General features: G+C 43.7%; 1 protein-coding gene and 1 pseudogene across 2 annotated transcripts in view; both read left to right on the top strand.

Moving 5' to 3' along the window:
* ERICH6B (glutamate rich 6B) overlaps nucleotides 1-14,427 on the top strand; it is a gene marked incomplete at both ends in the record, with an annotated part of 43,902 nt that overhangs the window by 22,189 nt on the left and 7,286 nt on the right. Inside the window, 3 exons of the mRNA XM_080926746.1 lie at nucleotides 2,615-2,751; nucleotides 3,680-3,741; nucleotides 12,416-12,570. Coding sequence (XP_080782872.1) covers nucleotides 2,615-2,751; nucleotides 3,680-3,741; nucleotides 12,416-12,570 — 354 coding nt within the window. The remainder of the gene's footprint in view (nucleotides 1-2,614; nucleotides 2,752-3,679; nucleotides 3,742-12,415; nucleotides 12,571-14,427) is intronic.
* LOC308427998 (TD and POZ domain-containing protein 4-like) lies at nucleotides 6,024-6,992 on the top strand (annotated as a pseudogene). The gene has a single exon. The product of its transcript is annotated as a TD and POZ domain-containing protein 4-like (transcript).

Here is a 14,427-nt window from a genome sequence, read left to right as displayed (position 1 = left end):
CAAAGGGATACTTGGCTCACAGCTCTGCAGCTTCTTATCTAGGATGGGGTAGCCCCAGGGATTTCAGACCTCTGTCATACCTTGAGCCAGAAGCAAGGGTCAGGCGGAGATGAAGGTTATATAACCCCTTTAGGTATCATGCCTCCTGCAGCCTGAGTCCACTCACTAAATCCCATATCTCTAAGGTTCCGTTACCACCGGGGAGCTTACAGCCTTAATATGTGGACCTTTCTGGGTACATTCAAATTCCAAAGTGTGGCTCTCAACGATATAATGTGGCAAAATAGTATTTCTCCATGCAACCTGATAGAAACCACGTATGGGCAAGTTTAGCCAGCCTAGGAGGAGTGTCACGTGGTACAGGCAACTGCTAGTACTTCTGAGGAAACTTTTGAGGGGACCCCAAAAGCCACTGGGGCACAACTTGACAGAGGGAGCTTAAGCCCTCCTAGTCATGCCCCGAAACCCCAGTCTACTTGTTACTTCTAATTACTATTATTTATTTTTACATCTAAGATACATACATGTACCACAAGTCTTGCTAAGCAAACATTTTCTTATTCTGACAACCAGAGATTTACCCAGGAGGTCCACATGCTGGCTAAATCAAGTGGGGCAGCACAGCCTGGAATTTCTGGCACACTGTGTTTTCTGGCAAACAGAATGTGGAACGTAAAGTGTGCTGAGCGATCGCCGGCCAGGCACTCCCATTCCTGGGGAGAGTTATTGGCAGGAACACGGAGGCAGAAACGCCAGTACCAGGGCTTTAACCTCAAACTTCTCTGAAGCAATGGTGCCAGCAGTGGGGAAAAGAGGTACTCAAGAGATGAGGAGCAGGCTAGCCGGCCCCAAGCTGTCCCCTTAACCTAGAGATACTGTGAACCACAAGCTATATCCCTGTAACTGTCTCACGTCAGATGTAACTTTGGAAGGTTAAGGGTTCACCATTCACTTACTATAGAAGGCTAACAAGTTAATAGTATGCAATCCATTATCACATACGGATATCATATATCCAGTATCATAAATGGAACAGTAACAGCCACAGTAACCTCATCTTGGAGATGAGCTGGGAACAGGTATGATCAATTCCTAGGTCCTCTCCAGAAAGTCAGCCTTTGTCAAAGAAACCCTGTGAGGGCGCAGCTATGGGCCAGCCAGAGTCAGCAGCACGGCAGAATGGGCCCGTTTATGAACACATAGGCAGCTGATACCATCACAGCCGCTCTAGGTATTACAGAACCTTGGCACTGAGTAAGCCAGCCAGCCCTGGGAGCTCGGTCATTTGTAGAATGCAGAAAGCTTAATGCATACTTCAAATACGAAAGCATGTTTGTAGTCTATAACTATCCTCACAGTCAAAACATGATTTTATGTTCCCAAACGATTTCTTAGCTTACAAATGCTAAACACGATTCTTCGGGGTGGAGGGTGGGGGGCAGACAAGAGGAGGGTCTGATAGTAATGGATATTTCTTCCTTTTTAATTTATTCACTTTATATCCTGATCACTGCCCACCCCCATCACCCACTTCCACAATCCTATCCCCATCCCTCTCTTTTCCTCTGACAGGGTGGAGGAACCCCCGATGTATCGCCCCACCCCGGCACACCAAGTCCTACAAAGCTAGGTACATCCTCTCCCACTGAGGCCATTCAGCCAAGGCAGCCCAGCTAGAACATATCCCATATGCAGGCTCCAGCTTTTGGGAGAGCACCCGCTCCAGTTGTTTGGGACTCACATGAAGACCAAGCTGCACATGCTACATATGTGTGGAGAGGCCTAGGTCCAACCCGTGTATGTTCTTTAGTTGGTGGGTCATACTCTGAGACCCCAAAGTGTCCTGCTTTGTTAACTCTGTTGGCCTTCCTGTGGAGTTTCTATCCCCTATGGGGCCCACAATCTCCCGCCCCGTTTTTCCATGAGAGTCCCCAAGCTCCACCCACTGTTTGGCTGTAGGTATTTGTATCTGGATGTGTCAACTGCTCGATGGAGCCTCTCAGAGGACAGCCATGCTAGACTCCTGTCTGCGAGCTTAACAGAGTATCATTAATAGTGTCAGGGATTGGTGCTTGCCCATGGGCTGGGTCTCACTCAAGTTGGGCCAGGTATTGGTTGGCCGTTCCCTCAGTCTTTCCTTCATCTTCTATCCCTGCATGTCTCATAGAGAGGATAAAATTTAGGTCAAAATTTTTGTGGGTGGGTTGGCGTCCCTATTGCTCCACTGGGGTTCCTGCCTGGCTATAGGAGGTGGCTCTTCAGGTTCCATGTCCCCAGGGCTGTGAGACTCCTCAGCTAGGGTCACCCAGTAATGGGAGATTTCTTTTATTTCTATCCTTTTGTATTTGTATGCAGCACGAACTAGTGTGTATTCACACATGTGCATGAGCGCATTCATGCTAAAGGACACACCTTCTTGCCTTTCCCTTATTGAAGGAGAGTCTCTTGCTTTGCTGATGCTACTATGCATTCTCCATGCTTGTGGTCTCAGGCTTCTGGGTAATTCTCCTGTCTTACCATATGAATGCTAGGATTACAGACGTAGGTTACTACATCTGGCTTACACACACACACACACACATCTGGGCCGTTTCATTGTGTGTTCCTTTTGTAGACTCTTCCCAGCACCTATCAGTCTGTGTTTAGGGATATACTCCATGAGCTGGCAATCCAGGATGAACTGGAAGATGACATGGACATATCCATGAATAAGCTGATGGAAGTGGAAAACAGGAAGAAGCTGGGAGCCCTGTAAGTAACCAGCAAGGGTGGCTGGTCAGTGGGTTCAGGAAAGCCAGATGTGGGGTGGGGCAAGTGTAAATGCCACAACCCAGAGGAGAGAACTGGAATAAGGTCAGGCTGGAGGTTTGAGTCAGAAAGCAAGCCCAGGCCAGGCACAAGGACATGGATAACATACACAGGAGTCAAATGCACACAAGACCCAAAGTTTGGAAGGAAGGAACTCATATGGAGGCAAAGCACAAAACAAGAACAAAGGCAAGCAATGTCTTTGCTGTGTACGTTCACGTGGATGTAGATAAAAGGCATTGGCCATTGTGGGAGGTGGTGCTTGGTTGGACTTTCAAGATAAATCACATTGGCTAAGCCTGCTTGAAATTTTCCTACCATGACTGATTTTTTTTTTTTTTAATCTGTCTCCCATGGAGATCACTGTCATATTTATTTGGTTGGATCTAGCGAATTGAATGAGTGCATCTTGTTCTGAGTTTCAAGGGGTATCAAATAGCTCTAGCCAGTTTGTGGACAATGTTATTTTCTAAGCCATATTCAGATGTAACCTTCATGTGATTCAGGTAACCCATAGACAGTATGGTTGCAGGAACATAACTCATACAGCTACCCTGATGGTTGGACCTCCCTGTCTTCCCTTAGGCCCAAGATGACCCTCACTGGGATCATTTTGAAAGACTGGGGATCCATTCAAGTACCCACACTGATCAGTTACAGACCAGTGGGAAATGCTGAGCAGACATCACGGGCCGTCCCTAATCCTTGAGAGCACTAACTGCAAGGGAATCTGGTCGAACAGTAGAGCCCTCTGTCTTACTTTCCCTGATGTAAGACCCCACAGCCGCTGGGCCCACTGTGCCATATATCACACTATGACATGCAAACGTGAATCAAGCTTGACTTTTAAGATGATTCATATTCCCTTCAGGTTGAAGAAAAATTTTGAAAAATACAAAGAAACAGTTATGTGGATTATAAAACAACATGAAGGTAAAAACCATTCTTCTGGTCTCCACTCATGTCTGCTCTCTGCCTGCCTACTTGTTTGCTTTCAGCTAGGTTTCTCCTCTCTGATACTTACTATTTAGGACCCCCTGCCTAGGGAATGGCACCACCCACAATGCCCTGTGTCTTCCCCCATCAATTAACAATCAAGACAATTCCCACAATCAAGACTGACCCACAGACATGCCCACAGACCAATCTGATCTGATAATTTTTCATCAGGACTCTCTTCCCATGTGACCCTCAGTTGTGCCTACCATGAAAACAAACCAGTACAACGTGTAACTTGAAAATGAAATAATACAAGGTAGGGGTTCACCATGATGCTCCACCATCATGCCTACCTACATCCTTGTCTTTCTAGACACCTGAACGCCTACAGCGTTTGAGCTGTCTATACAGAAAAGCAATGGTCCTAACTGAAGAGCAGCTTCCCCTTTGTGGTTCTGATGTAGTGAGTCCTAAGAAGGTCTGTAGGCACCTTTGAGATGCTACTCAATTGCTTCCAGTGTTTGACCTATTGTCCCACATTCCTAACTGATAGACTGCCCCACATCTCTGAACACGTTAATTTCCAAGCTAAGGTTGAGTTAACGCACCGTTGTACAGGGAGCCACACCAAGAATGGCTCTGGGTGTGTTTTAGAGCCCTGCTGGCATTGTCTTGAAATTCTTAGTCATTTAAGGACGTGGGTCTTTGTGTTTTTATTTTGCATCATTAAATGAAATAGCATCTCCTATCCAGAACTATCTTTTCCAATGAAAAGGCTACAAGAGGTGGTAGAGGTATAGCACACATCTTTAATCTTAGCACTTAGGAGGCAGAGACAGACAGATCTCCATGAGTCTGAGGCCAGCCTCAGCTGCAGAGTGAGTTCCAAACCAGGCAGAGCTACACAATGAAATTCTTTCTCAAAAAAAAAAAAAAAAAAAAAAACAAAAACAAAAAACAAAAACAACCCCCCCCCCAAAAAAAACCAAAAAATGAAAAACAAAGAGGAGGAGGGGGAGACATACAAAAACATGACACAACTTATATTATAAGCCACCTAAATGCAAAGGAAGATCATGGTTTTCTTGTAGTACTGAGGCTTAACCCTGGGGTCTTGTGCATTTGTTGCTGATCCAGTCAATCTGAAAGCTGGCGTCCTACTGGGTGGCACTGTTCATGGACTGTCTCATAGCAATGTCGTGGTTGTTATAGTCAGAGGCACAGTTTTTTCTGTTTTAAGAAATCTGGGATTCAGACACCTTCATCTTCTTCTTGAGATTCAATTCTCCCTTCCATGTCTTGTCCCTTTGCATATTAATTTTAAAACTTTTCACTGGATCCCCATAGCGTCTAAAAAAAGTTTATATTTTTCATATAGTTCATAAGGCTCTCGACTTCACCTCTCCAACCACACTGGCTTTTTGCTCTGTCATTACCTTGGCCATCCCCCCCCCCACCCCCTACCCCCACTGTAGTACTTTCTGTTGCTTCTGACAGGGACACTCTTGTCTCCAACACCCTTTGGCTCACTCCCTCCCTTTAACTAGGACTCTGCTTAAATGTTACCTTCTCAGCCATGTTTTCCTTGGCTACCCTTTACAAAGCAGTGTTTGCACATACCAGCAGGCAGCCATCTTTCTAAGCACAGCAGTTCTTCATAGTACTTGTAACCATCTGGCACATCTCAAGAGATAACAGCACCCTGTGTCTTCCTACATCAATTAAACAATCAGGACAATTTCCCAAATGGTGAACACCCAAGATTTGCATTACTGACATACCTGACCAAGGTGCCAAGTAAGCCAGGCTCCTTTTTACCACCAAGAGCATCGTGAAAGATGTCACAGATAGCAGGTCCTTGCTGTGGCCTCTAGTACCATGTTCAACTCACCAGAAAGCATGGGAAGAGAGCTCTGCTGTTACCAAAATGGATGAAATCATTAATATAGAAATGTGTTTCCATGAGAACTAAGTTAAATAGTCTTTTAGATGCTCAATAAGAAATTAGCTTTTGAAGAACTTACTTTCAATACAATGTGAGAAGAATGTTCCTGGGCATGGAGAATGGAACTTGTCCCAGCCATGACCCAAGGGAGGAAGCTGGAACCTTGGCCTAGTCTTGACTGGAGGCAGGTTCCAGTTTTACATCCAAAGTATCTCAAGCAGAAATGTCAGGGGTCCAGGGAGCCAAGAGCTGGGACTGCACACAAAGAGCAGCCACCAGAAATTCTGCTACAGTTGGACCACTACCAACTTTGCTTTTTTTAGTCGAGGGAATGGTGGAATATATTACAAGCCCAACGTTCTCATCAGATGCCTATGATGAAGTGACATGGTGTTTGAAAGTATACCCAAACGGGGTTGATGAAGGAAGCAAAGGTTACCTGTCACTTTGCCTGATGTTGCTCAGCTGTAAAAAGAGCCCAGTTCGGACAAAGCTTCACTTTTGTATCTTAACTGCCAAGAGGGGAAAAAGCAATAACGCAAGATTTCTATAGTTTACTGCTGCACCAAGCCTTTGGATTCAAACAAATCCTTCGAGATTCCCTCTTGTCTCAAACCCATTCACTATTACTGGATGACAGACTTACCCTCCTCTGCAAGGTGAGCACAGTTCAAGGTTCCTCCATCATTTCTGGACAGACACAAGACCTGCGATCAGGGTTCCAAAGTGCACCTTGGCAGATGACCTAGGGCAGCTATGGGAGAATTCCTTCTTCACAGACTGATACCTGGTGGTAGCTGGCCAGGAATTCAGGGATCACAACATCATCGTAGCAGCCTGCTCTCCGGTTTTCAAAGCCACGTTTGAACATAAAATGGAGGAGAACCAAAAGCATCGAGTTGAGATCCATGACCTGGATCCCCAAGTCTTCAAGTAGATGCTGAGCTTTATTTATTCCGAGAAGGTACCACACCTCAACAGCCACTCCATGGCCACTGGTGTCTGGCAACTGCTGACAAGTATGGCCTGGAGGACTTGAAGGTCCTATGTGAGGATGCCCTCTGCAGGAACCTCTCTGTGAAGAATGCTGCACACACTCTCATCCTGGGCGACCTCCACAGCACAGAGCACCTGAAGACTCGGGCTCTGGATTTCATTAAACTTCATGCTTCTGAGGGCTCTGAGACCTCAGGTTTGGAAGTCGGTGGCGGAGTCCCATCCTCACTTGGTGGCTCAAGCCCTCCACTCTCTGGCTTCTGCAAAGAGTGTTTTCTGGGCCCTCCCCCCTGAAACGACTTGAGTGGCCTTTAAGACACCTACACCTGTCTTCCAACAGCAACACCCAGTATTGTTCCCAGTGACTCCTGGTTAGACAATGGTGCTGCTGGAATGCTCACACTAGATCTCGAGGGAGCTCAGCATGGTGGCACAGGACTTACAAGGGCAGCAGTGGAGTCTGGCACACTCTACCTGACATTTACCCTGTTGATGTTCTTGTTTGACTTTTTGTCTGCCGTCTTGGAATCTGAGGTTCAACTTAGGTACTGGCCGGAAGCACAGCCCAAAAGTTTCTTCAGAGAAACCTGTCTACATTGGACTCAGCAGAACAGATGAGCAGGGGCGCAGAGCAAAGGAGAAATCAACCATGAATGTTTATAGTCTTAAGGGAAGGAAAGGGAAAGAAGGTTTTGTTTTTTAAACTTGAGTTTGGTGGTTTGAATATGCATGGCCCATGGGAGGTGGCACTATTGGGGACTATGGCTATGCTGGAGGAAGTGTGCTTTTGTTGTGGAAAGTGTGTCACTGTGGAGGCATGGCTTTGAGGTAATGTGTATACCCAAGCTCTGGACAGTGTCAGTCTCTTCCTGACTGCCTTCTTATCAAGGTGCTTGGTTCCTTCTCCAACACCACATCGGCTTGGACACTGTCATTCTTCTTAGGATAATGATAGTGAACTGTGCCTTGAAACTGTAAGCCAGCCTTCATTAAATGTCGTTTTTAAAAGTTAAAAAAAAAAAAATACAATGTGAATCAAACATACAAAAGATCTGGAGACCAGGTAGGATATTTTTAAAGATAATATGATTCTGCATTCTATTTAGAAAGTGCCAAAACTGAATAGTAAGAAGTAAACTGTGGAGCTGGCAATGTGGCTCAGTGGGCAGAGTACTTGCCTTACACGTACTAGGTCCTAGGTTCAAACCCCAATACTGTTTCGGTAAATAATAAAAGGACGGCTTAACCTTTTATTGGTTTAACCTTGTGGTCTCACTCCATGGACGCCGCTCTAGTGGAGCCCACACCACTTGGCACTCCAGGTTGCCTCTAAGAATTCAGGCGTGGTTCATCCCACTGTCCCTGTTGTTTTTGTCACGGGTAGATACGACCACCCAGGTGTCTTTTGTTCCTCCACTGCCCAGTACAAACATGACTCCAAAACTCGATAGCTTCTTTAGCAGGTTTATATATGAAATTCTCAATCCACAAACTCTCTACACAATAAGCTTACATCCAATGGACAAGGATACAAACTGCCCTTCTATATGAGATAAAAAGACCTAAAGAAACCATTAAAAATATCCATATCTACCTATTGCCAATTAAGATCACCTGGATCTAGATGCTCTTCCTCCAGTTCCATCTTGATTCCCCCAGGGATCTCCCTCCATCCTCCTGCCTCCTCTTCCGATCTTAGACCTTTCTCTGCCCATCTCTTTGCTGTCCAATCATATATCGCCTTACCATAAATCTACATAATACTACATAAACCAGGAGCTAAAGCATGTGCCTGTAATTCTAGTGTTCCAGAAATAGAGTCGGGAGATTAGGAGATCGATGCCCACCTGATCTACATGAGATCCCATCTCAATAAACGAATAAATAATTGAAAACCATGAATGCTGTTTAAATAGAAATGAACACAGAGCCCCAGTCATCAGACCTCAAAAGAAAGGCTTTTCTACATTTTAAATAACAGATTTACATTTAAAATAACATGTCCAAGGTACATTTCTTTTTTTTTAAGTTAGCCCCTCGAGTTAGCTGGTGTTTCCTTTCAGCAATGTTGCATTGTCCTGAGGGCAATGTCTGTGCTTAGTGAGCATGAAGCCACAACCCTGCAGTCATACCCCTGAAGCCATGCCCACACCCATGCCCCCCACAAGCCACACCCTCAAAGCCACACCCCCTGCACTCTTTTTAATTTTTTTTCAATTTTATTGTATATTCTCTGTATTTACATTTCAAATGCTATACCCTTCTCCCCACTCCTCTCCCTCCTCCCCCTCAACTTGATTTCATGAAGGTGCTCCCTCTCCCAATCACCCTCTCCACCTCAGTGCCTTGGCTGATGATGATGTTGTTTTTCCCATGAGGTTGCAAACCTTTCAGCTCCTTCAGTTCTTTCTCTAGCTCTTTCATTGGGGTCCTCGTGTTCAGTCTGATGTTTAGCTGCAAGCATCCTCATCTGTATCTGTATGACTCTGTGGAAGCCTCTGAAGAGACATCCATGTCTGGTTCCTGCCAGTAAATACTTCTTGGCATCAGCAATAGTGCTTGAGTTTAGTAGCTGCATATGCTGTGGTTCTCCAGGTGAGGCCGTCTCTGTAGATCTTTTCTTCAAACCTGTTTCCTCTATTTAACCTTGTATTTCCTCCCCTGTTTTGTTCTCCCTTCTAAGAAGAACTGAGGCATCCATATTCTGGTCTTCCTTCATTTTGAGCTTCATAAGTTCTGTAGATGGTTTTTTAGGTATTCTGAGCTCTTTTTTTTTTGAGGGGGGAGAGGTAGTATCCACTTATAAGTGAATACATACCATGAGTTTTCTTTTGTGACTGGGTTACCTCACTCAGGACGATAGCTTCAAGTTCCATCCATTTGCCTAGGAACTTCATGAACTCATTTTTTAATAGCTGAGTAGTACTCCATTGTGTATATGTACCACAATTTCTGAATCCATTCCTCAGCTGAAGTACATCTGGGTTCTTTCCAGCTTCTAGCTATTAAATATAAGGCTGCTATGAACATTGTTGAGTATATGTCCTTGTTAGATATTAGAGCTACTTCTGGGTATATGCCCAGGAGTGGTATAGTTCGGTTCTCAGGTAGCACTATGTCCAATTTTCTGAGGAATTGCCAGACTAATTTCCAGAGTGGTTGCACTAGTTTATAATCCCACCAACAGTGGAAGAGTGTTCCTTTTTCTTCACATCCTTGCCAGCATCTGCTGTCACCTGAGTTTTTGATCTTAGCTATTCTGACTGGTGTGAGGTGTAATTTTAGGATTGTTTTGATTTGTATTTCCCTGATGACTTGGGATGTTGAACATTTCTTTAGGTGCTTCTCAGTCATTCAGTATTCCTCAGTTGAGAATTCCTTGGTTAGCTCTGTATCCCATTTTTTAATAGGATTATTTGATTCTCTGGAGTCTAACTTCTTTATTTACTTATTTTATTTATGAGTACACTAGGCTGTCTTCAGACACACCAGAAGAAGGCATCAGATCTCATTACAGATGGTTTGAGCCACCATGTGGTTGCTGGGAATTGAACTCAGGACTTCTGGAATAGCAGGCAGTGCTCTTAACCGCTGAACCATCTCTCTAGCCCTGGAGTCTAACTTCTTGAATTCTTTGTATATATTGGATATTAGCCCACATTAGATGTAGGATTGATAAAAATCTTTTTTCAATCTGTTGGTTGCATTTTGTTCTATTGACAGTGTCTTTTTTCTTATAGAAGCTTTGCAATTTTATGAAGTCCCATTTGTCAATTCTTGATCTTAGAGCATAAGCCATTGGTGTTCTATTCAGGAAATTCTCCCTTGTGTCTATGTGTTCTAAGCTCTACCCCACTTTCTGTTCTATTAGTTTCAGTGTACCTGGTTTTATGTAGAGGTCTTTGATCCAGTTGGACTTGAGCTTTGTACAAGGAGATAAGAAGGGATCGATTTGCATTCTTCTGCATGCTGACTGCCAGTTGAATCAGCAACAATTGTTGAAGAAGCTGTCCTTTTTCCATTTAATGTTTTTAACTCCTTTGTCAAAGATCAAGTGACCATAGGTGTGTGGGTTAATTTCTGGGTCTTTCTTTTCTATTTCATTGGTCCACGTGCCTGTCTCTGTACCAATACCAGGTTGTTGTTGTTGTTGTTTTTTTTTTTTTTTAATCACAATTGATCTGTAATACAGCTTGAGGTCAGGGATGGTGATTTCCCCCAGAAGTTATTTTATTGTTGAGAATGGGCTTTTATTATTCCAAATGAATTTGCAAACTGCTCTTTCTAACTCTATGACGAATTGAGTTGGAAATTTAATGGGGATTACATTGAATTTGTAGATTGCCTTAGGCAAGATGGCCATTTTTTACAAGGTTGATCTTTCCAATCCATGAGCATGGGAGATCTTTTCATCTTCTGAGGTCTTCTTCAATTTCCTTCTTCAGAGACTTGAAGTTTTTGTTGTACAGATCCTTCACTTGCTTGGTTAGGGTCCCACCCAGCTATTTTATATTCTTTGTGGCTATTGTGAAGGATGTCGATAATTTCTTTCTCAGCCTGTTTGTCCTTTGAGTAGAGGAAAGATACTGATTTGCTTGAATTAATTTTATATCCAGCCACTTTGCTTAAGGTGTTTATCAGCTGTAAAAGTTCCCTGGTGGAATTTTAGGGTCACTTAAGTATACTATCATATCATCTGCAAATAGTGATATTTTGACTTCTTCCTTTCCAATTTGTATCCCTTTGACCTCTTTTTGTTGTCTTATTGCTCTGGCTAGGGAGAGCATGGACAGCCTTGTCTAGTCCCTGATTTTAGTGGGATTGCTTCAAGTTTCTCACCATTTAGTTTGAGGTCGGCTACTGGTTTGTTGTATATTGTTTTTACTATGTTTAGATATGAGCCTTGAATACCTGACCTTTCCAAGACTTTTAACATGAAGGGGTGTTGAATTTTGTCAAATGCGTTCTCTGCATCTAGAGAAATAATCATGTGATATTCTTTCTATGAGTCTGTTTATGTAGTGGATGACACTGATGGATTTCCATATATTGAACCATCCTTGCATCCCTGGCTGGGTCCAGGATCTTCGAGCTTTCATAGTCTATGTTGAAAAGTTTGGTGTAATTCTGATCAGTGTGTCTTTATATGTTATCTCCTTTTTCCTCTTACTGCCTTTAGTATTCTTTCTTTGTTTTGAGCATTTGTTGTTTTGACTATTATGTGTCAGGAAGAATTTCTTTTCTGGTCCATTCTGTTTGGGGTTCTGTAGGCTTCTTGTATGTTCGTGGTCATCTCTTTTTTTAGGCTAGGGAAGTTTTCTTCTATAATTTTGTTGAAGATATTTACTGTGCTTTTCAGTTGATATTCTTTGCCCTACATCCATGCCCCTGCAAGCCACACCCTCGAAGCCAAACCCCTGCACTGTCAAAGCTGTGCTGGTTGAGTTTTACCTTTGTCTCTTGTCCAGCACTGGGCTGGCACTCGTTAAGCACATGAGGATATTTGTTGAATGAAGCAATGAGAAACAGACATCTGGGAGTTCAGCCCCCTCCTTTCCATTTTCAAAGGCCTTGCTCTCCCGGCACCCCTTTCCCTTATCTGGCGAGTGACTGAGCCCTCAAAAACCTATAGCACCCTGACAGATGGAGTGTAGCTTACTTCCCCGCCATATTACAATGGATGCAGTCGCCCTACTGAAAACAGTTGTCATCACTTGTTGAAAACAGCTCTCCAAAGGGTTCCAGAGAAGGTCATCACCATTACCTACCTATTATCGACTATGCCACAGCCCCAGAAGCCTGAGGAAAAAAAAACCATAAGTCGTTACTCTCTCAGGAAGAAATTACATCTAGACAGCAAATGGGTACAGGCAAAGATGAAGGTAAGGATGGCACTGTGTTGGTGAGTTCACTGTGAGGAGGCTTTTCGTTTCTGTGTTTGGGTCAGGTGAGGCACACCTGTCAGGGCCAATATAAAAATGAACACCAACAAGAAAAGTGTTCTCAATAAATCAAGACACAGCTGCCTGTGTGGGTTGTTGGAACATTGACTTGGGTTTGAGTAGGCATGGTTGAGTCTTCTCCCTGTAAGGCCTGTATTAAGCAACATGGGGAAACAGGATAAAGAAACTACAGCGGGGCTGGAAACATGGCAGAGAATGCTGGACTTTTCTAGGGGATCTGATTTCAATTCCAAGTACTTGTATCAGGCAACTCACAACTACCTATAATTCTACTTCTGAGTATCTGACACCTCTGGCCTTGTTTGACAACCACACATATAACATTCTCTCTCTCTCTCTCTCTCTCTCTCTCTCTCTCACACACACACACACACACACACACACACACACACACACACTTTAAATTAGATAATCTTTAATAATAAACTACATATTATATTAATATTAAAAATTCCCTTTGTGATAAATTAGAATCTATGTTTTAAAAATCAGTTACACTTGTGAATAGATATTAAACAAATAGAACAAGCATACACTGGAGTTATAGAGCTGAGGAAGGAGGATCATCCATAAGAAATCAGTCTGGTTTATATATCAAGACCTGACAGAAATAATGAGAGGCAAAAGAGAAATGTAAAGATAGGAGGAGAGATGGAGAAAAAGAGGAGGGAGGGAAAGAGGGGAGAGGAAAGGAGGGGAAAGGAAAAGGAAGGAAAATAGAGAAAAAAAATTGTCTAGCTGTGAAGAGACATAAAGGAAATTTGAATTCAACTTGCTCTCATGACAGCAGATGCTGTGGTCCAACTTTCCCACATTCTGGGACAGTGACAGACTGTGGTGGCTATGCAGAGGAAGGAGTAGACAGAGCAGAGGGTTTTCAGGGTCATGAAGCTGTTCTGTAATGACTTCTTTATGGCACCATAATTACATAGGACATGCTATTGTACATGTGTCTAAATGCACAGAATGCACAGACCCTGAAATGGACCCCAGTATGAATTTGGAAGTGGGGAGGCAATGGTGTGTCAGCATAGGTTCATCGATTGTAACAAGCAAACCACCTCAGGAGAGAGACCAATAGAAGGGCCGAGGCTTGGAAATGACATATTTCCACCCAGCTTTGCTTTGGCTTGCTCTACCATGCAGAGTGTATTTTTGAAACTCAATAAGACATCTTTCATGGGACTGATATTGTTGAGCCCTTAGTGGAAACCATGTTTGAAATGTCAGTCACTAAGCCTGTGCACAGAAGCTCAAAAAATGAGGCATCCCAGCAGAGGCCTGAAAGATGAGTTTTATACCTTTAGTGAACCTGTGCTCAGAGCACACAAGAGCCCCTGTTGCCAGACAATAGCCCCAGTCCTGTAAGAATATGATCCACTTGAGAGAACTGGTTCACAAAAATACTATTTGATGCTTTGCCACTGGGAGAAAACAAGGTAAGGGACTGAAGGAAAGGATGTTCCTTTCTCTCAAAGGCAAATAGGAAAGATTACTGGACCAAGCATCATGTAAGCAAAAGCATGTCTGGGGTAGGGACAGCACCACGGGGATTCTCCAGGGTGGGGGTGGGGTGGGGTTCAGCAAATGCAGTGAAAACAAGTACAAATGCTCTGCATCATTTCCTCCAAGATATCTGTAAATCAGACACGAACAGCAAATTTGCTGTGATCATTTCCTGCCACTATGCTGAAATACTGAGGTCTTTAACTTAAGAAATGGGAGGGTTTCTTTTGATTCATGGTCTCAGAGGTCTCAGTCACCAGTTGCTTGGCC

This window comes from Micromys minutus, assembly GCF_963924665.1.
Source record: "Micromys minutus genome assembly, chromosome: 12".
In the NCBI taxonomy this organism is placed as follows: Eukaryota; Metazoa; Chordata; class Mammalia; order Rodentia; family Muridae; genus Micromys; species Micromys minutus.
The sequence above is the reverse complement of the archived record's forward strand: the minus strand, read 5'-3'. Positions and strand labels throughout refer to the sequence as shown.